Raw genomic sequence first — 18583 nt, forward strand, 5'->3', positions numbered from 1 at the left:
GAAGCATAGAGAAGTTGGGAGACAGATTTTGCATTAAAAACCCTTATGGCTGATGGAACATAATGGGTGGACCATGTAGAAAAGGAAGTGAAGGAGAAACCAGGTGCCATTACATTTTAGATGATAACAAAAATATCATTCTAAGAACGTTTAAAGAGTATGTATAGATCCAGCCCTAGGCAACCAAGATCATGCCATAATGTGATCCACGGAAGGAAAGGAAATATGGGCTATCTCAATAACATATACGTATGTGTGTTCAGTTTGACCAACATTAATTAAATGATCTGGATTACAGTGTTCCTTTTGATCATGTGTTTATGTCTTACTCCTCCTCCTGTTATTTCACTGTAGCTCACTCCATGGTATGACTTCCACATCTCTCCATTTACATTCCGTAAAGTAGGTTATTGCCTCTGGAAGCTCACAACATAATAAATTAGTTAAGCCATGCTCTGGAAGGCGTACATGTAACGCCTTTAGAGGGTGTTTGGCTTCTTTCAGTTTGTTTCAGAGGGCTGTAGCTTCCTAGGGGAGCACATCCTTTGTGTGCAAAAGGTTCAATCACTGGCATTTCCATCTTCTTCCTGAAACCCTGGAGAGCCACTGCCAGTCACTGTAGGCAGTGTGTAGAGTTCATTGATTGTTCCATCAGTGCAAGGATTTCTTCTTACTCAGAGGAACTGTCTCCCTCTTTCCTCCATGCACCCACTAAATCTATTCTAGGCAAAGAAATTGCAGTAACATAGGAAATTACGTTGGTCCATCTTTTCTGGTATTCTCTACAGTGACCGGCTCTTCAGGATCTGAAGCAAGAAGATACTCCCAGTTGTGCCTGGAGATGTTGAGGATTGAACCTTAGACCTTTTACATGGAAAACACATGCCCTACCCCTACGCTACAGCCACAGCCTTTCTCCAAAAGACAAATCAGCTTCCACTCAGGCATTCTAGTTCATTCTTCTTTCATGGAACTTAAGGTGGTGTACATGTGGTTCCAAGGCTGCATCCCATCTAGGCACTGACTCTTCTTCTTCTTCTTTGGCGATCCCTCATAGCTGAGTAAGATTATCGTCCATAAACATGGTTTTAACAGTGAGTCTGTAAGTGACTGTGGAGTCCAATTCTGGATCCACACGTCTTTCCACAGTGGAGACATAGGTTTCTGGACGGGAGTTGATCACGGTGAGGGTTTGCCAAACATGCCTTCCTCTTAGCTGGTTTCTCCTTATGGCCCTGAGTTCATGCTTCTTCAAAGTCCACAACACCTTTGGTAAAGACTGTTCTCCAATTGGAGCGCTCGCAGGCCAGTGTTTCCCAATTGTTGGTGTTTATACTTCCTTTTTTTTAGATTTGCCTTGAGAGAGTCTTTAAGCCTCTTTTGTTGACCACAAACATTACGCTTTCTATTCTTAAGTTCAGAATAGAGTAGTTACTTTGGAAGACGATAATCAGGCATCTGCACAACATGACTGGTCCAACAAAGTTCATGTTGAAGAATCATTGCTTTGACAATGACATTGGTGATCGTTGCTTCCTCCAGTACACTGACATTAGTGATGTGTAGTCTTCCCAAGTGATGTGTAAAATTTTTGGAGACACCGTTGATGGCTAGGCCCAGACGTGCTTTAGCTCTAGCAAGGTGGTGGCCTCATTAACCTTCAGATCATACACTGTGAGATCCTAGCAATAGAAAGAGTGCTTTGATTAATCAGCTACTCAATACTCCTGCTGCAAAAAAGGAGGAGTTTATGTGCCGCACTGGGGCACATCAGGCATGCTGATTTCCCCTTAAAACCATACTCCCTTCATGTAGTACACGTAGTTATACCAGTGATTTTCTACCGCCTCACAAATTGGAGTCCTGTGGGTGGCAGGTCAGTGTTATTCTGAAACTCTCCAGTGTTCTCTGACCTCCCCTACAGCGCCGGAAACCAAAAGTGTAATAGTGATAGGCAGGGAAGAGTTCTGAATGCAATCAGTGCCTCAAGTTGCTGGCGGTAATAACAACTTGAAGCTGAACATTGATGGTTTCTAAGTGGGTTAATTAGAATTGGAAATTTTCCCCATAAGCTAATTCAGGCAATGCTTAACAGTTGAGTAACGGACAAATAACACCTTTTGAACAAAGGAAAATGATATCCCATGAAATTACAAATGTGCTCCAGGGTGGTCTGAAGCCAGAAACACAGGCCTTGTTTCTGCCGTGCTGCTCATCTTTGTGGCAAGCAGAATGGCATGCTACCTCGCCTCTTTGTCAAGTGTGTCAGTGTTTTCCCAGCTTCTGCATTATTTTTATTTATTTTTTGCAACCCGTAAGCAATTATGGAAAGGCACATTCAACAGTTTGATAAATCTGCCACATGCACTTTGCAGTGCCGTTCCAAATCATTTTCGTTCATTGTGTTGATTCCCTCTGAGCCACTTGGATTCTGACCAAGTATGGGAAGCACTGGAGGATGAGGTTTCAGAATGGGAGGAAGGGGGAAGAAAGAGACTGTGCAGCAGAGCCCTCTTGATGAAACAGCCCGTCCCCAGATGTGCCTGGATCCACTGATGAGGCAGGAGACCCATGGCCATCATCACTGGCTGCACTGGCTGGTGATGATGGAAGTTGAAATTCAACAACATCTGGAGGGCTGCAGGTTCCCCATTCCTGATCTATAAAAAGATTGTCTGCTAGAGGAGGAAAAGCACCTTCATATTTGCTGGGAACCTTTTAAAAGTTACCTGCATCTCATTCTGTATGGAGGAGGGGTTTCTCGCTCTGGGTGCTTTCCATACACTCAAAGATGCTAATATTTGGTTCATCGCTGAGGGGTTCCAGGCCCTTTTCTTTTTCCCTTTGTGCTTCTCACAACATTCCCTTTCCTAGGCTAAATGGCGCCCATCAATACTGTGTATTTCAAGCCCTTATTCACAGAGAAGCTTGTTTTTTTTCTTGTCCACAATCATCTTATTTTCAAACCTGTTTTGTTCAAAGACTATGCTGACACTCGAGATGTTTGCTTTCAATTTTTCTTTTTAAACTGAACATTCAGGTTTCCAGGCAATTGGCAAAAAAGAGGGGGGGGGGAGGGAAAGCAGCTCGTTAGTGATTTTCCTTTCAGTCCAAGCTATTCAGGGTTAGATTTTGTTTGTTTATTTATTTATTTCTGGTATCTCTTACGAGCTATTCACCCTCAGGTTCCAAAGTGGGTTACGTAAACTAAAAGTGCAATCACAGAATCATGAATGTCAATGAACAAACCCATAAAACAGCAGCTGTAAAGCATAAAGCTGTGAACTGCTCTGAGACCTCCAGGTATAGGGTGATATAAATTCAATTAATAATAATAATAATAATAATAATAATAATAATACCACAAATTACAACTAACACCATTTAAAGGGAGCTGAACTTGCAAATTCAAACTTGCAGACCCTCAAGGTGTCTCTATGTTCCAGGGACATCCCTGATTTAGAGAAGCCATCCCAGTTTCTGATTTGATCCCGGAATGTCCCGCTTTTCCTTAGGATGCCCTTATTTTAATCAGAGAAATGTTGGAAGGTATGGAGTTATCTGACCCCCAAGCAGCCTAAAGGCAATCCTGTACAGTGGTACCTTGGGTTAAGAACTTAATTCGTTCCAGAGGTCCGTTCTTAACCTGAAACTGTTCTTAACCTGAGGTACCACTTTGGCTAATGGGGCCTCTTGTTGCCGCCGCGCTGCTGGTGTGTGATTTCTGTTCTCATCCTGAGGTAAAGTTCTTAACCCGAGGTACTATTTCTGGGTTAGCAGAGTCTGTAACCTGAAGCATCTGTAGCCCAAGGTACCATTGTACAGTATAGATAAGTTTTTTAAAAAAATGTTTAATGTTTTATTATGCTTTTATATATGTTGGAAGCTGCCCAGAGTGGCTGAGGCAACCCAGTGAGATGTGTGGGGTATAAACAGTAAAATTATCATTATGGAATGGGACGTCCCATACCTTCCAACATTTCTCCAATGAAAATGCAACCCTTCATAGAAGCCCCAATTCCTAGCTATGCAGAGGTTGCTTGTGGGTACTTGAGAGAAAGGCACATACCGATAGCAAAAGGGCTGTTTCCTTTTTACTGACATCAATCATAAATCAGGCCTGTTTTTAGGCCCTTGGCTCTGACCCAGCGGTAAGCATTTCAGAACCTTAGGCAAAGTTTTGATAAATTATTGTTACAGGATTGCCAGTCACATCAATAGATCTGTGCAGAAAAAGGCACTCCATGCTGGTGTGTGTTGATGTGGGGTGGCATAATAGTTTCATTGCTTCAAAAACTCCCTCTCTCTCTTGTTTTACAGCTCCTGTTGTTCCTTAAAGCCTTTTCTGAAACAGAGCAGACAAAGCTGGCAATGCTCACTGGAATCTTGCTAGCCAACGGGACACTTCCTGCGACCATTTTAACAAGCCTTTTCACTGACAACATTGTCAAAGAAGGTAATTTTCTTTTTTCCTTGCCTTCTCTTGGATTCATCGTTTCCCAACACCCGGGACCTGAGGCCATAGAATGCTCTCGCTCAAAAAACTCTTCCTCTGTGGCCTAATTTTTGAAATGCCTTAAGATATGAGCAGCTTATTCCGCCATGCATTTAGAAATTAAGATGGTTTTTGATATTCATTGTACTAATTTTTTTACGATCGGTAAATATTGCCTTCATGGGATGTTTTTTTCGGTATCCAAACTCTCACCTTGTTCACAACAAACAAATGGCATTTTTGCACCTTTTCTACATGCAAAAAGAGATGTCTCATCAGTAGAGGAAAAGTAAGGAAATGGATATTTCAGAGGAGCAGCCTTTAATGCCTTAGCCTAAGGCCCAAACTATATTACAGTATCTGTATTTTAATAGCATGCTTAGAACTGGCCACATTAACACCTTTCTTATTAAAAAACAGAGGTGGGTGGGGACACAGGGGCAACATAGATCAGGGCTACAGGGGAAGAGAGGGTTTAACACAGTGGTGTCCAAACTTTTTTCAAAGAGGGCCAGATTTGATGAAGTGAAGGGCCGTGGGGGCCAACCAAAGGGCCAACCAAAGTTGTTGACATTTTTTTTTTTAGGATTGAGGTTGCTGAGCCTTTTTTTAAGGGTTGGAGTTGTTGAACTTCTTTTAGGATTGAAGTTGTTGAGGTTTTCTTAGGATTTTACCCCAGGAAGTAAACTGCCACAGGGACCGGATTAAACCAACCGGCGGGCCGGATTAGGCCCCCAAAATGGGCTTTGGACATGCCTGGTTTAACTGTTCCCTGCTTGCTGATTGTTCAATAAGAATTCATGCTTCTCCCTGAAGACTTTTAGGGGCAAATAGCATCTTTTAAAGGGGTGATTTTGAGCAGAAAAACAGCATTGATGCAGGGTGGAATTCTACTGCCCATGTGCCAAAGTGCCCCTCTGATATGTAATGGGGGGGGAGTTTGAAAGGGTAGCTGCAGCCACACTAATGACTCAGACCTCCTGATGAGATAGTATCTGCAGAGGGCCATGATCCTGCAGGGATCAGTTGGATATTGCTAGAAAGCTCTGATCTTCGGCCTGTCCTTTTCTCACTGGAGCCACAACTGAGTTACCCAAATAACCTGCTGGCATACTGATTTGTCCCCATTCACTTTGAAGACAGGATTGATCTGAATCAAAGCTTCCTGGTGCACAAAATAGAAACCTAGCATGACTGTTTGGACACAAGTTTCTGCTTGGTGTGTTTATGATTTCAAAGCTGACAGTAGACTAAAAATCACTCAGGCATGTGCAGAAGAGACTGGTTTGCATATGTTCCACTGACTGCTGTGAGGTGTTTATATCTCCTTCCTGCTCCCCAGTGTCTGGGGTTGAATGCATTAATTTCATTGTGGATGTGGGAGGGAATGGGGCTACAACTAAAAACTTCTGGTATCATTAGTCTTGCACCCTGTTCCTAAGCAGGTTGACTTGGAAATTGATTTCTGCATGTGCTCATAGGACCTTAGACTTAATACCGTGTGCAGGCATGATTGCAGTGTGAGGTATTCAGCTAAATGAAAAGCCACTTCCAGTTTAAAGAACCAAAATAAAGCATTGCATTTTCGGTATAGCTTTTTGTTGTGCTTCGTGCCACTTTTGTATATAGAAAAGACTCAAAGTACGGCATAATAGCGAAGTTCATTTTAGTCATTCTCAACAGATGATATCCATGGTAACTCAACTGCTTGTAGTGACATTTGCCCAAATAAGACAAGCCGTTCTCTTTCCTTTTCCCCGTTGTGTTCTGGAATAAGAGACATTTGGCCACCCAAATATTTAGGGTTGCCTCCAGACTGTCTGTATTCTGTGGGAGAGATTCAAGCGAAGACCAGAAATGTAGGTTTGTGCAATTAAAGCGCTCTGTTGCGCTAGAGAAAGGGGAAAACACTTTTGAAAAAGAAACAGGCTTTTTCTTTTTCTAAAAGAGCTTAGGAACGTGAGTGAGGAATGCAAAGATAAGTGAGAGATGAATAAATGATTAATGGGAACATATATAAACACCACACAAGCAAATCAGGGTGAATTTACGATGTATGCTCATGTCGTATAACCTCCCTGCAAAGAATAAAAATAAATGATCAATAAAAGCCTGACTTAGTCTAACCTTGGTCCAAAATGCAGCAGCCAAGATTGCTGGCTGGGGTTGCATTTATATATCATATAACCTCTAGTTTAAAACACCTGCATGGTTTGTCTGTTCACTTCCTGGCCTAATTCAAGGTGCTCACCTTAGTGTTTAAAGCCCTAAATGACTCAAGCTCCAAATACCTTAAAGACCACACCCTTCACTTCAGACCATCTTGCGCACTAAGATCAATGGAGGGTGCCCGTTTGGTAGTTCCACCACTTTCAGAAGTTTGAGGGGTGGTGGCCTGGGAGAGGCCATTCTCCATGACAGCCCCCAAGCTGTGGAACTCCATCCCCACAGAGGTGCGCCTATATTCTTGTCATGTGTATGTAGGCCTGTGTAACTACAGAGGTATGGAACCCCTAGGCTGCAGGCTGAATTAGGCCTGACAGGCCTCCCTATTTGTCCTGAATCATCCAGCTTTTCAACTGAGTTAGACCATTTGTTCCACTTAGCTCAGTATTATCTACAATGACTGGCAATGGCTCTCTAGGGTTTCAGATGGGTCTCTCCCAGTCGTATCTACCTAGGTCCCTCTGCATGCAAAGTAGATGCTTTCTCCTGAGCTACACTCTTTCCCCATCTGGAAGGAGCCTGCTGTTTCTTGCCCCATCCTCTTTTGTTGTTGTTGTTTAATCATGTCCGACTCTTCGTGACCCCATGGACCAGAGCATGCCAGGCACTTCTGTCTTCCATCCTCTTTTAGATTTTGTCTACTGCTTCCCAGTAAAAGAGGTTTATGTGCCCTAATTAGCCCATTTTACGCCTCCTTTCTAGCTTTTCTTATCTTTATTGCTCAGTTTCCCTCCTCTGAAATGCAACTCTGGCAAGAATTCCTTTTAAAAAAATGGAGACCACTTCTCCCTCCTTACACCACTCTTTAAACCTCCAAGATGCCTTCAGAAGCACCTCTCAGAGTGCTCTCTTTCCCTTTGCTTTGAACAGGGCTTCTGAAGTCCCAGCCATCAGCTGACTGTCAGGTCCTCAAAAGCACCGGGTAAAGGAGCGCTTTGAAATGGGGCTTCTGAGCTGGAAAGGTTCCCTACTGCTGCTGTAGACGGTGTAAGATGTAGACCTATCTCTTGAATTACAATATGGACAGATATATCTAAGAGGGCTCAGAAACCTGATTAAAAAGTTTTAGCCACACTCCTAAACATAGGCAGCAAGAGAGGCATCAAAATCTCCATGGAAACACAGCAGAGGCCCAGCTGGCCTTGCCTTCCGTCCCTGTGTTGCCTACATTCCCCACATTACGGTTTTAGTAGGTACACACAGCAGATAGCTGTAATAGAGATCCATAAATCTGTGAAGCAGCCTCTCATTGGTATAACTTCTGCCTGCAATCTGTGTCAGTCCCATCATTAATGTTATTGCTTCAGATTCAATTATTGTTGCAAGATCCTTCTAAATATGACTGTATTAGCAAGATGTACTTTTGAGTACTCCCGCTTTTCTTCTAGGTATTGCAGCCTCTTTCGCTGTCAAATTGTTTAAAGCCTGGATGCTCGAGAAGGATGCCAATTCAGTTACCTCCGCTTTAAGAAAAGCTAACTTAGACAAGAGGTTGCTAGTAAGTATTTCCTTTCCTAATGTTTGCCTGGGGCATTGCAAAATGGATGTAAGATCTCCAACTGTGTATTCAGGTTGGACCCTGCCTTAGGAAATACAATTGATGACTTCAGTACTGTAATGATTCAGACCCTACAAACCATAGGTGCCAGCTATAGGGGGTCCTGGACACCTACAAAGTTTTTTTGGGGGGGTGCTCAGCATCCACAATGTGGGCTCCGCAATGCAACTTCTGGTTTCTACCGAAAGTCGTGTCGGGCCCCCAAGGCCAAGTACAAGTCTGAAGTCATGTCAGAGGTCTCGCGAGGCCTCGTACGTGATCTCCAAGGCTACAGAAGGCCTCAGAGATCATGTCCGAGGCCCTGCCAGGCCTCAGAAGCACTGCTGCAGCACGTTGATGTAACATCACGTCATGACATCACAACATCATGTTACATCATGGGTATCATTGAGCACCCATAACTTGGGGCCCAAGTTGGCATCCCTGCTACAAACAGACAAGAGGGTTGAAGACTGACTTGAAAACAGCTTTATTCTCCAGAGCCTCTAATGCAAGCCACTGTAATGACAACTAGGCCTTTGGAACTGCCTAGGTCATGTGACCTTAGGGCAAATACTCCAATAGCCAACTTCTTAATACTAAGGGAATATCTCAAAATTGTAAACTGCCTTTGCAAAGACTACTCTTTTAAAAAGAAAAACAAAGAAACCCCCACCTTCCTATATTCAGTTCTTGCCTTTTGACCGTGATTAGGAAAAGAACTATGGGAAGCATCCGTGCTTGGTGCACATTCTGCTATCTGATGCGAGAAGGCATGGAGAGAACCACAGGAAATGCCACCTTGCCTTTGTGCAACCATGCTCCATGGTGTCATTTTTAATGCCTTTTCATCATGAGGATGGGAAGTACAACACATCCAAAGGGCTCCTAGCCAGAACTGCACACTGCCACCCCCGATTGTGTAGGCTCTTCTTTTTAAACCAATCTCATTCCTTTGGGTGATTTTAAGGAAATGTGCAATCTCTGGAGCCTTGCAAGGAGCTACCAGGAATGCTTTGCCACTTACATGCACAGATCCATTTGCTGACTAGGTACAGTCATATCTCGGGTTGCTAACGTGATCTGTGCAGGAGGCACGTTCACAACCCGCAGTGTTCGCAGCCTGAAGTGCTGCGTCTGCGTCTGCACATGCGCGTGACGCGATTCGGCGCTTCTGTGCATGCGCGTGACATCATTTTGTGCTTCTGCGCATGCACAAGCACCAAAACCTGGAAGTAACCTGTTCTGGTACTTCTAGGTTCGGCGCGGTCCGCAACCTGAAAACGTGCAACCCACAGTGTTCGTAACCCGAGGTATGACTGTAGTAAATGGCCTCCTTGCACTGCTTCTGCTTTTTTGCAAGTTACTAAGAGGTTCTGCATTTCTCTTTTGTATAAATATCCTTGCCTTACATCTACATCTATTTTTCTTGGTTTTGCAAAAAGTAAGTGAATTTCCTCCTCCTTCCAGGAACTGTTTCCAGCCAACCGGCAGAATGTGGAACATTTTGCCAAGTATTTCACTGATGCTGGCCTTAAGGAGTTGTCAGATTTCCTCCGGGTCCAGCAGTCGCTGGGGACTCGGAAAGAACTACAGAAAGAGCTTCAGGAGCGCCTTTCTCAGGAATGCCCAATTAAAGAGGTGGGGAAAGCTTTTCAAACTAGAACAAACAAGGGGGGGGATTAAAAGAACGCTGATTGCAAAAGAGGATGCAACACTGAGTTATTAAGAAAGGGATAACTACCTGGTGTGCCTATTAAAAATATATTCTGTAAGTGCATGCATCAGATAGGGGCTGATGGGAGTTGTGATTCAAAAATTTGGAGGTCACTAGTTTGGCAAAGACTGTGGTAAACCTTGTGTGTGTGTGAGAGAGAAGCACTTTGTGAATTCAGAATGCAGGCTTTGGAAGTGTCTAGAAACATTTTAGGTGCTTCTTTTAGCTGCTTGACTCTGGGGGAAGGTGTGTTGTCACATATAGAAGCAGCTGTTGATGCTGAGCCGTTGCCAAGAGAGCATCATTGCTTACTGTGGCATGAGAATTGTCAGTTTACATTTCTTAGTGCAGAAAGTATTGATCTGATGTGTAGGCAGGGTACTGGAAACTTCTTTGTGTGAAAAAACAAGCAGAAGGTTCATGACGTTTGGGTTATTCCTTGAGAGAAGCCGAGTACAGCTGGTTTAAACTGGTTCTGTTATCTCTTTCTGTCAAGGTCATGCTGACTATAAAAGTAAGGCCAGAAGGAGCCTGGGTTTCACACTTTCTCTTTCTGTCTCTCTTCCCTTCTGGTGTGGTGTTCTGCACATAGTATGCTTAGTGTTAAGGTTTAGTCCAGGCATAGGCAAACTCCGGCCCTCCAGATGTTTGGGACTACAATTCCCATCATCCCTGACCACTGGTCCTGTTAGCTAGGGATGAGGGGAATTATAATCCCAAACATCTGGAGGTTCGGAGTTTGCCTATGCCTGGTTTAGTCTCATTATAAGTTATTGTAAGTTTACGTTTAAAGTCTGCTGCAACTGAATTTCTTATGGACAGTACCAATCCTGAATGTATTGGTTTTGTGACCATTATGCTCATTTGCCTTCTGCAGCAGTAAAGCTCTGCTGGATGAAATACAATTGCCTCTGGTCTATTACACTGCTAACTAAACAGCGGGAGTTCTGCTCTGGAACAGTATTCAGTGGAATTTCATGACAAGAACAATAGCAACATTTTATTATAGGCCACCTTGTAGGCTGGCACTGCTCTGGTTGAGCAGAAAGCAGTGCAGCTGCCTCGACCTTGCCAAATGGAACAGTTTTTTGGGAGAAGTGCTGCTTGTTGTTATTTTTCCAGTGTGATGGCTGTCCTCTAGTGGCTGCCAGGAGAATTATTTTTACTCCCCATATGGTGTGTTGACAGTATCCTAGTACAAATGCTCACTTGCAGCGTGGTGTGAAATGCAGTGAACCCTCTTTAAAATTTATACTCTTGAATGAATCCCTGGCCTGAGTGTTCTCTCTAAACATTGGCATTTGAACCAAATCAGCAACTCATATTAAATATAAGACATGTTTTCTTTTATTACTCATCCAGCCCTGCAAATAAAATCGTTGGGAGGGAGTTTTGCAGCAGACAGGAGGTGTGACTTAAGAGAATGGCTTGTTTATTCTTCTTTTTTAAAAAAAATAAAATAAAATATTCCACTGCAGATGGTGCTTTATGTAAAAGAAGAAATGAAGAGGAACGACCTGCCAGAACCGGCTGTGATTGGACTCCTGTGGACCTGCATAATGAACGCTGTTGAATGGAACAAGAAAGAAGAGCTGGTTGCGGAGCAAGCACTGAAACATCTGAAGGTGTGCAAGTGACGGCTGGCTTGTACAGTAAGAACGGAGGGTTGGATCCCTTTTTGTGCAGCAGTCCCAGCACATGTGTGTGCATGGCTGTCAAAGACAGGAGATGCGCATCCAATAGAAAGCTTGCTTTGCATTGGCAAGGAAGGCTAGCATTATGCGCTGGTCGCAGGGATAGATCTCATCCTCTCAAAGCCTGCAGGCATGTTCAAAACAGGAGGAGCATGGAGAGCTCCCAGGTTCATTCACTCAAGGCCCTTTGAGAGCAGCTCATTGTAAATCAGTTTACTGGATAACTGCAGGCATGCAACGGACAGGTTATCCAGAGTGAATATCCCACTGGTGTGTTTTGCAGATGTGGCAGGCGACAATACTCTGCATGCCCACACCCTTAAAAGAATATCCTGGGGAGTGGTGGTGGTGGTTGTTTTGCAGCGAAACATAACACTCTCTTCTGTATTAGCCTATGAAAGAATAACTTAATTTCTTCTCTGGTTGTTTTAGCAATATGCACCTTTACTGGCTGTATTCAGCACCCAGGGCCAATCAGAGCTGATCCTTCTCCAGAAGGTTCAGGAGTACTGTTATGATAACATCCACTTTATGAAAGCCTTTCAGAAGATTGTGGTGCTCTTTTATAAAGGTATTTGACCATACCTCTTTCCTTCCTCCCTTCCTTCCTTTTTCCATTATTCAATTTACATAAAATGTTTAAAGAGGGTTCAGAGTTAAAACATCAGGACTCCAATAGGTTTAGCATGAGGCACATGAAAGGATGTGTCCGCTGCCTGTTTTTCTCTTTATGTTCTATAAAAGCTGAATGTGCCAGGATTGTGCTGCTAAGTTGCGGGCTGGCCTGCATCTTCCTGCCCTGTGAATTGCTGCAGCTCCAGTGTTATTGTGCTGTAATACTTCCCATTTAAGAGATGTCTGGTGATACTGCTTTAGCTTGCAGTGCAATGAAATACAGGCGCATTTAAACCTGGAACTTGTCCGCTGGAATTGTTACATAGGAACACAAGAAGCTGCCTTATACTGGGCTGGACCGGCAGCGCATCTCTAGGGTTTCAGAGAGGGTTCTCTCCCAGCCTTAGCCAGAGATGTCAGGAATCAAACATGGGACCTTCTGCATGCAAGGTGGTTGCTCTTCGCCTGACCCACAGCCTTGCCACATCCAGAAGGAGCCTGCTGTTTCTTGCTGTGTCCTCTTCAACTTCACGTATTCCCACTTTCCAGTAAAGGAGATTTGTGCGCCCTAATTTGCCCCCTTCTTTTGCATTTCCTTGTTAGCTTCCCCCCCCTCTTTATTGCTCAGTTTAAGGAGCAGTGCAGGATGTGAGAAGCAATTTCCTTTCGATGATCCATGCTCCATTCACATGATAGGCTTCCTGGAGATAAGGAGAGCCATCCCATGAGTTGCCTTGAGGGCTGCAGAAGGCCAGAAGCAGGCTTTGGGGAGGGTTTTTAATCGGTAGCTTGGGGCTGTCGACTCTTAACTGGTGGCTGAGCATCTCTTGAATTGTGTCTCTACTGAAAGCGCTTGAAAGCTAAACAGAGATCCTACACCTTAACAGACTCTAAATAGCTTCCCTTGGAAATTTCAATTAACAGCACGTCTCTCATTCTATCTCTTTGTTCAGAAAGATCCAGGAAGGCACTTCCAATTCTTTAGCTAAGCTGTCAAATCCCCACCCCCCTCCTCCATTTTCCTTTTATATAAGGGAATGGGTCCGTGGCTTGTTGTCATAGAGACTATCTGTCTTTCTTTTGCAAGGTGTTAAGAGTATAGTATGACATTGTTGCTATAAATAGTGGAAGGAGGTGGGAAAGTCTTCAACAAGGAAGTTTCATAATGCTCCTTGTTTGCATTGATTGTAGTGCCATAATGACAACAGTAGACCGAGGGATTTGGGTCTGGCAGCTGGAAGTTGTTGAGCTGCCTTCTCACTCACTGATGTAGCTAAAAAAGACAACACTCAAGCCCTTGACAAAATGGAGGGGGAATGAAGACTCTAGTGAGGACAGACACCGGGCCACTTGAAAAGCAGTGGTCGCAGCTTGCAAATGCTACTGAATACCAGTTGCTGGAGAGCGCTCTTGTGCTCGGACCTTGCTTATGGTCTTCACAAAGGCATCTGGTTGGCCATTATGAGAGTAGGAAGATAGACTAGATGGGCCATTGGTCCGATCCAGCAAGCTGTTCTCATATTGTAAACATAATGAATGTCCCTCAAGCCTTTGGCAACTTGATGTCCCTTGGACGTTTTGGACTACAACTGCTACTATTATGACTGTGCTGGATGGGACTGGTAGTCCAAAACATCTGGAAGTCACCAAGTTGGCAAAGGCTGATGCATATCGTCAGCACCAAACCCTGATCCGTGAGGCCACTCCTGCAGAACTACAACTATCCCAAAGATGCATCACATGGTCAACTGCCATGTGTTTTAGTTAACTGGAGATATCTTGCCAACTAACCCAGTGCCCCTATGATATGAATTAATTTTAAGTTCATTTTTAAAAAATTGATTAAATCCCAGATTTGTAAAACAGGAGCTATCTGCTGCCTTGCAGATTCCCCTAAAGGCAGGTGTGCGGGCCTTTGCTCCTCGTGTCTATAACAATCCCCTAGGGCCGAAGGAGTGGGTGGTTGGAATTGGTTCCAGCCACCGGGAATGTCGCCACGAATTGCTTCATGGGCTTTGCTCAGACTGACATCACTTGGGGCAGCAACGGGGGAGCTACACTTCCCACAACTGCTCAGCTAAAATTGCGGCAGCATTTAAAATGTCATCTTAATCATTTTTAATCATAAATAGCTAACTATAAATCCCCCCCTCTGGTGTTCCTTGTACTTCAGAAAGCAACCTAGGGGTATGATTAAGTGCACCCTGTCCTGCATGATTGCTTAATTGAGCAACTCTCTGACAAGAGAATATTATATTTTTTGGGAACTACTGAAGGCATGAATAAATTACAAGTTGTCTTTCTCGAGATTAAAGGAAAATTCAGTTGACCTTTTAATTCGCACTGGTGACTCGTTCAGTCTATTTTTCTGTGCTTATTCAAGGCCTGTTCAAGATCCCTTCATTCTCGTTTGACTCTTAAGCAGGTTGTGCATAAGGAAGACAGTTCTTTCCCACTTCCATGTGATCCCTGTTTTTTCCTTCTACAAGTTCTATTGTCTCCTTCAGAAAGCTCTAGCTACCTAAATGGATTCCAGTTCCCGGCAGCGACCAGATGAGGGATCCAAGTCAGTTTTAGCACCTGCCTGCAAGTTTTTGCAGTCACTAGGACTTCAAGCAGTACATAAAATAAGTGCTAAGTGATCTGAACAGAACCCAACACAGAATACTTGTTGACATTTGTCTTGCAGTTAATTACAATGTCCCGGTGGGCATGTGAGATTAGCTGAGAGGCTTCCTAGCCAAGTCAGGAAAACGTGTGTAAAATGGTCCTTATTAACTGAAGCTGAATCTGTTCTTCAGCACCTGCAACATTGAAGAGCTTCTGTTCCTGTTTCAAGGACTTTTTCACCAGATGTTGAACCATAACTCCTGTAACCTTTGAGCATCTGAGGTTGATGGGAGTGGGGGTCTGACAGCAGCTGCAGAGCCATGGGTTCCTCATCCCTACCCAATACCCCCAAATCATCCTAGGGTAACAACACCCTTTTCCGTTTTGCTGTCTTCTGCTTGAAACCATAAGGCAGCTCTTTGGGTGGCCAATGCTTTTCAATGCACTGCTATTCCACCCACTCCAGAGCTCTCAGGAGACAGTGGGAACTCTCACAGGATCTCATAAGACCTGGGAGTGCAGAAGAGGCTGCCTTTGCTGTGGGGGTCTGCAGTGCAAAGAACTGGGATTACTGTTGATTCCAGTTTAAAACCAATGCATATGATTATTACAGCACAACATAAAACAAATGTGACAAAGCTATTCACAAAATAAGTGCAGCGAGCCTTAAAAGGAACATAAAATCAAGAAACGGCTGTTCAATTAGTTTGTTCTGGGAACAGATGTTGGCTTACAGCAGGGCTGGGGAACTTGTGGCCTTCCTGATGCTGTTGGGCTCCAACTCCCATCAGTCCCAACCAGCACTGTCAGTGGCAAAGGATGATCAGAGTTGGAGTCCAGTAGCATCTGGTGGACCCAGTCTTAAAGTTACTTCAGTTATATAGAAGTCTCTGCTGTGTCAAAGTTGGTAAATCCCATATAAGGATGATGATGTCATTGGATTTTCTCTGCAAGCATCAGTGATTGGCCTCTGCAAACAATAAATGACACATGTGTGAGTTTTTATGTGAGATTCGTGAAAACCCTAATGTGGAAGCTGCTTCTGTGATGGAATTCTGACAGAGTGTACCAAAGTAGCCCTGGACCTATAGAGTTCTTTGCCACAGTCAGTGCAAATGTGAGCGGCTTTCTAAAATGGTTGTGGGAATCTATGGAAGATAGATCCCTGCTACTTAGAGCATGGAAAGGGCAACCAAAACAGTAAAGGGACTGGGGCAGCTCCCCTTTGAGGATATGTTACAACACTGCAGGATTTTTAATTTTTTAAAAAAGAAAGAAAACTAAGGGATGATACAACAGCGGTGTATAAAATTATGCATGGTCTAAACAAAGTAGGTAGAGAGAAGTTTTTCTTCCTCTCCTAATGCTAGGACCCAGGTTGACCAATGGAGATGAACAGTCCCTGTAGCTCAGATGTAGAGCTTCAGCCTTGCATGCAAAAGGTTCTGGGTTCAATCCCTGGCATTTCCAGTTAGGGCTAGAGCAGACTTCCTGTCTGAAACTGTGGAGAACTTCTGCCAGTTGTTGTAGACGATACTGATCTAGATGGAGCCAATAGGGTGGCTTGGTATTAGACAATTTCCTTCATTCCTAATGTGGTAAAATTCAGGACAGACCAAAGAAAGTGCCCAGTTAAACTCTGGAACTCACTTCTGCAAGATGTCATGATGGTCACCAGCTTAAGACAGTTGTAAATTAATGAGGCTGCTAGTGGTTACTAGTCATGATGCCTACATTGAATATTATATTTAGTATGAGAGATAGTTCGGTCAGTAGAGCGTGAGACTCTTAGTCTGAAGGTCATGAGTTTGAGCCCCACATTGGGCAAAAGATTCCTTCATTGCAGGGGGTTGAACTAGATGGTGTTCATGGTCCCTTCCAACTCTACAATTCCATGATTTCCTCTCGTTTTGGAGCAGCCTGCCTCTGAATTCTCATGAGTGGGAGAGTGCTGCTGTGCTTACGTTCTGCTTGTGTGAGAACAGAAATGCTGGGCTAGATACAACCTTGGTCAGACCCAACAGGGCTTTTCTGATGCTCTGTTGGGGCTTACTTTCCATGGCAACCTGAAACAAAGAATCCATGTTTAGACTATAGACACCAGATGGCTCCCACAGAGATGGCCATCTTTGCCCTTGATGGAGACTGAATAGGCAGTACCAGGTGGGCAACTTGCCTTCCTCTTGGCGGCTGCTTGCATGGCTGACGTGTTGCAGATCGTTAACGTTTTAACCAGAAATGGAGGAAGCAATTTTATGTAACGTGAAATTATTTTAAGTGCTTGATCACTGAATACTAGTGGCGCAGTTAAGTCTCCCTTGTTTCTCCATTTCCAGCTGCAGCCCCTCCTGTCAGGCTTTGCTGATGATTGAAGTGGTGTAGTCACATTAAAGCCCTTTTTTAAACAAAAAACAAAAAAGCAGCAATTTTGGGGTTTGTGTATGCTAATTCTCTGCCCAGAAACACTTCCTAACTGTATACTCCTTGGTTTTGAATTGCAGCTGATGTCCTAAGTGAAGAAGCCATCCTGAAGTGGTACAAAGAAGCACATGTTGCCAAAGGCAAAAGTGTCTTCCTTGACCAGATGAAGAAGTTTGTTGAGTGGCTACAAAATGCTGAAGAAGGTAAGGTTCTCCTCCTCCTCCTCCTCCTCCTTTTTCTTGGTATATCTGGGATATTAAGGAAACGTATACTTCATTTCACATCACCCAGGTTCCGCAATGGGACCAAGACTTACATCAGGGGTGAGGAACTTTTTTTCAGCCCAAGGGCCACATTCCCTCATGGACAACTTTCTGGGGGCCACATGCCAGGGGTGGGCAGGTGCAACAGATGTGATTCTTATTTTTGTCTTCCAGTCATGCACATCAGAGGTATTCTATGCCTGCAACTTTCTATCCAGGAAAGCAAGAGGCATTATTGAGAGCTCAGGATATGTTCCAGCCAGACAAAAGACCTGGAGAGGGTGTGTAGGAGAACCAGTGAGGGCTTCAGCCAAAGGAGGAAGGGTCTTGGGAAGAGTCCTGAGGCCTGGAGGGCCACATCTGTGTCATGGAATTCTACCCAATATTGATCCAGAGCAGATTCCAGCATAAAGAGTAAAAACTTAAACACGTTGCAGGATTCCCCCAAAAGAGGCAATTAATATTTCATCCAGCAGAGCTTTACTGCTACTGAAGGCAAATGAACATAATGGTCACAAATCCAATATACATTCAGGATTGGCACTGTCCATAAGAAATCCAGTTGCAGCAGACTTAAACTTACAATAACTTATAGTAAGACTAAACCTTTATATTACATACAGAACACCACACCAGAAGGAAAGAGAGACAGAAAGAGAAAATGAAATCCAGGTTCCTTCTTGCCTCTTATAGTCAGCATGGCCTTGACAGAAGAGGTAACAGAACCAGTTTAAGCCAGCTGTACTCAACTTCTCTCAAGGAATAACCCAAACATCATGAACCTTCTGCTTGTTTCTTTCACACAAAGAAGCTTCCAGAACCCTCTTGAATTAATTAGGAGAGATCTCTGCACATCAGATCAATATTTTCTGCACTAAGAAATGCAAACTGACAATCTGGCCTCCAGGCCTGATGTTCCCAACCCTCAGATTGCACTGGCCATCTCCAGCTGGTGGGTTCTTCATATGTCTGGGCCATTTTTGCACAGTAGTACAAAATTGAACC

At 43.9% G+C, this 18583-nt stretch overlaps 1 protein-coding gene across 2 annotated transcripts in view; it reads left to right on the forward strand.

Annotated features, from left to right (window-relative positions):
• BZW2 (basic leucine zipper and W2 domains 2) overlaps positions 1 to 18583 on the forward strand; it is a 47036-nt gene that overhangs the window by 25196 nt on the left and 3257 nt on the right. For both annotated transcript variants that reach the window (XM_080974953.1, XM_080974954.1), the window contains exons 6-11: positions 4321 to 4456; positions 8110 to 8219; positions 9729 to 9899; positions 11454 to 11600; positions 12102 to 12240; positions 17396 to 17518. In XM_080974953.1, the coding sequence (XP_080831079.1) occupies positions 4321 to 4456; positions 8110 to 8219; positions 9729 to 9899; positions 11454 to 11600; positions 12102 to 12240; positions 17396 to 17518 (826 nt within the window). The remainder of the gene's footprint in view (positions 1 to 4320; positions 4457 to 8109; positions 8220 to 9728; positions 9900 to 11453; positions 11601 to 12101; positions 12241 to 17395; positions 17519 to 18583) is intronic.

This window comes from Podarcis pityusensis (assembly GCF_964106645.2).
Source record: "Podarcis pityusensis genome assembly, chromosome: 12".
Lineage (NCBI taxonomy): Eukaryota > Metazoa > Chordata > Lepidosauria > Squamata > Lacertidae > Podarcis > Podarcis pityusensis.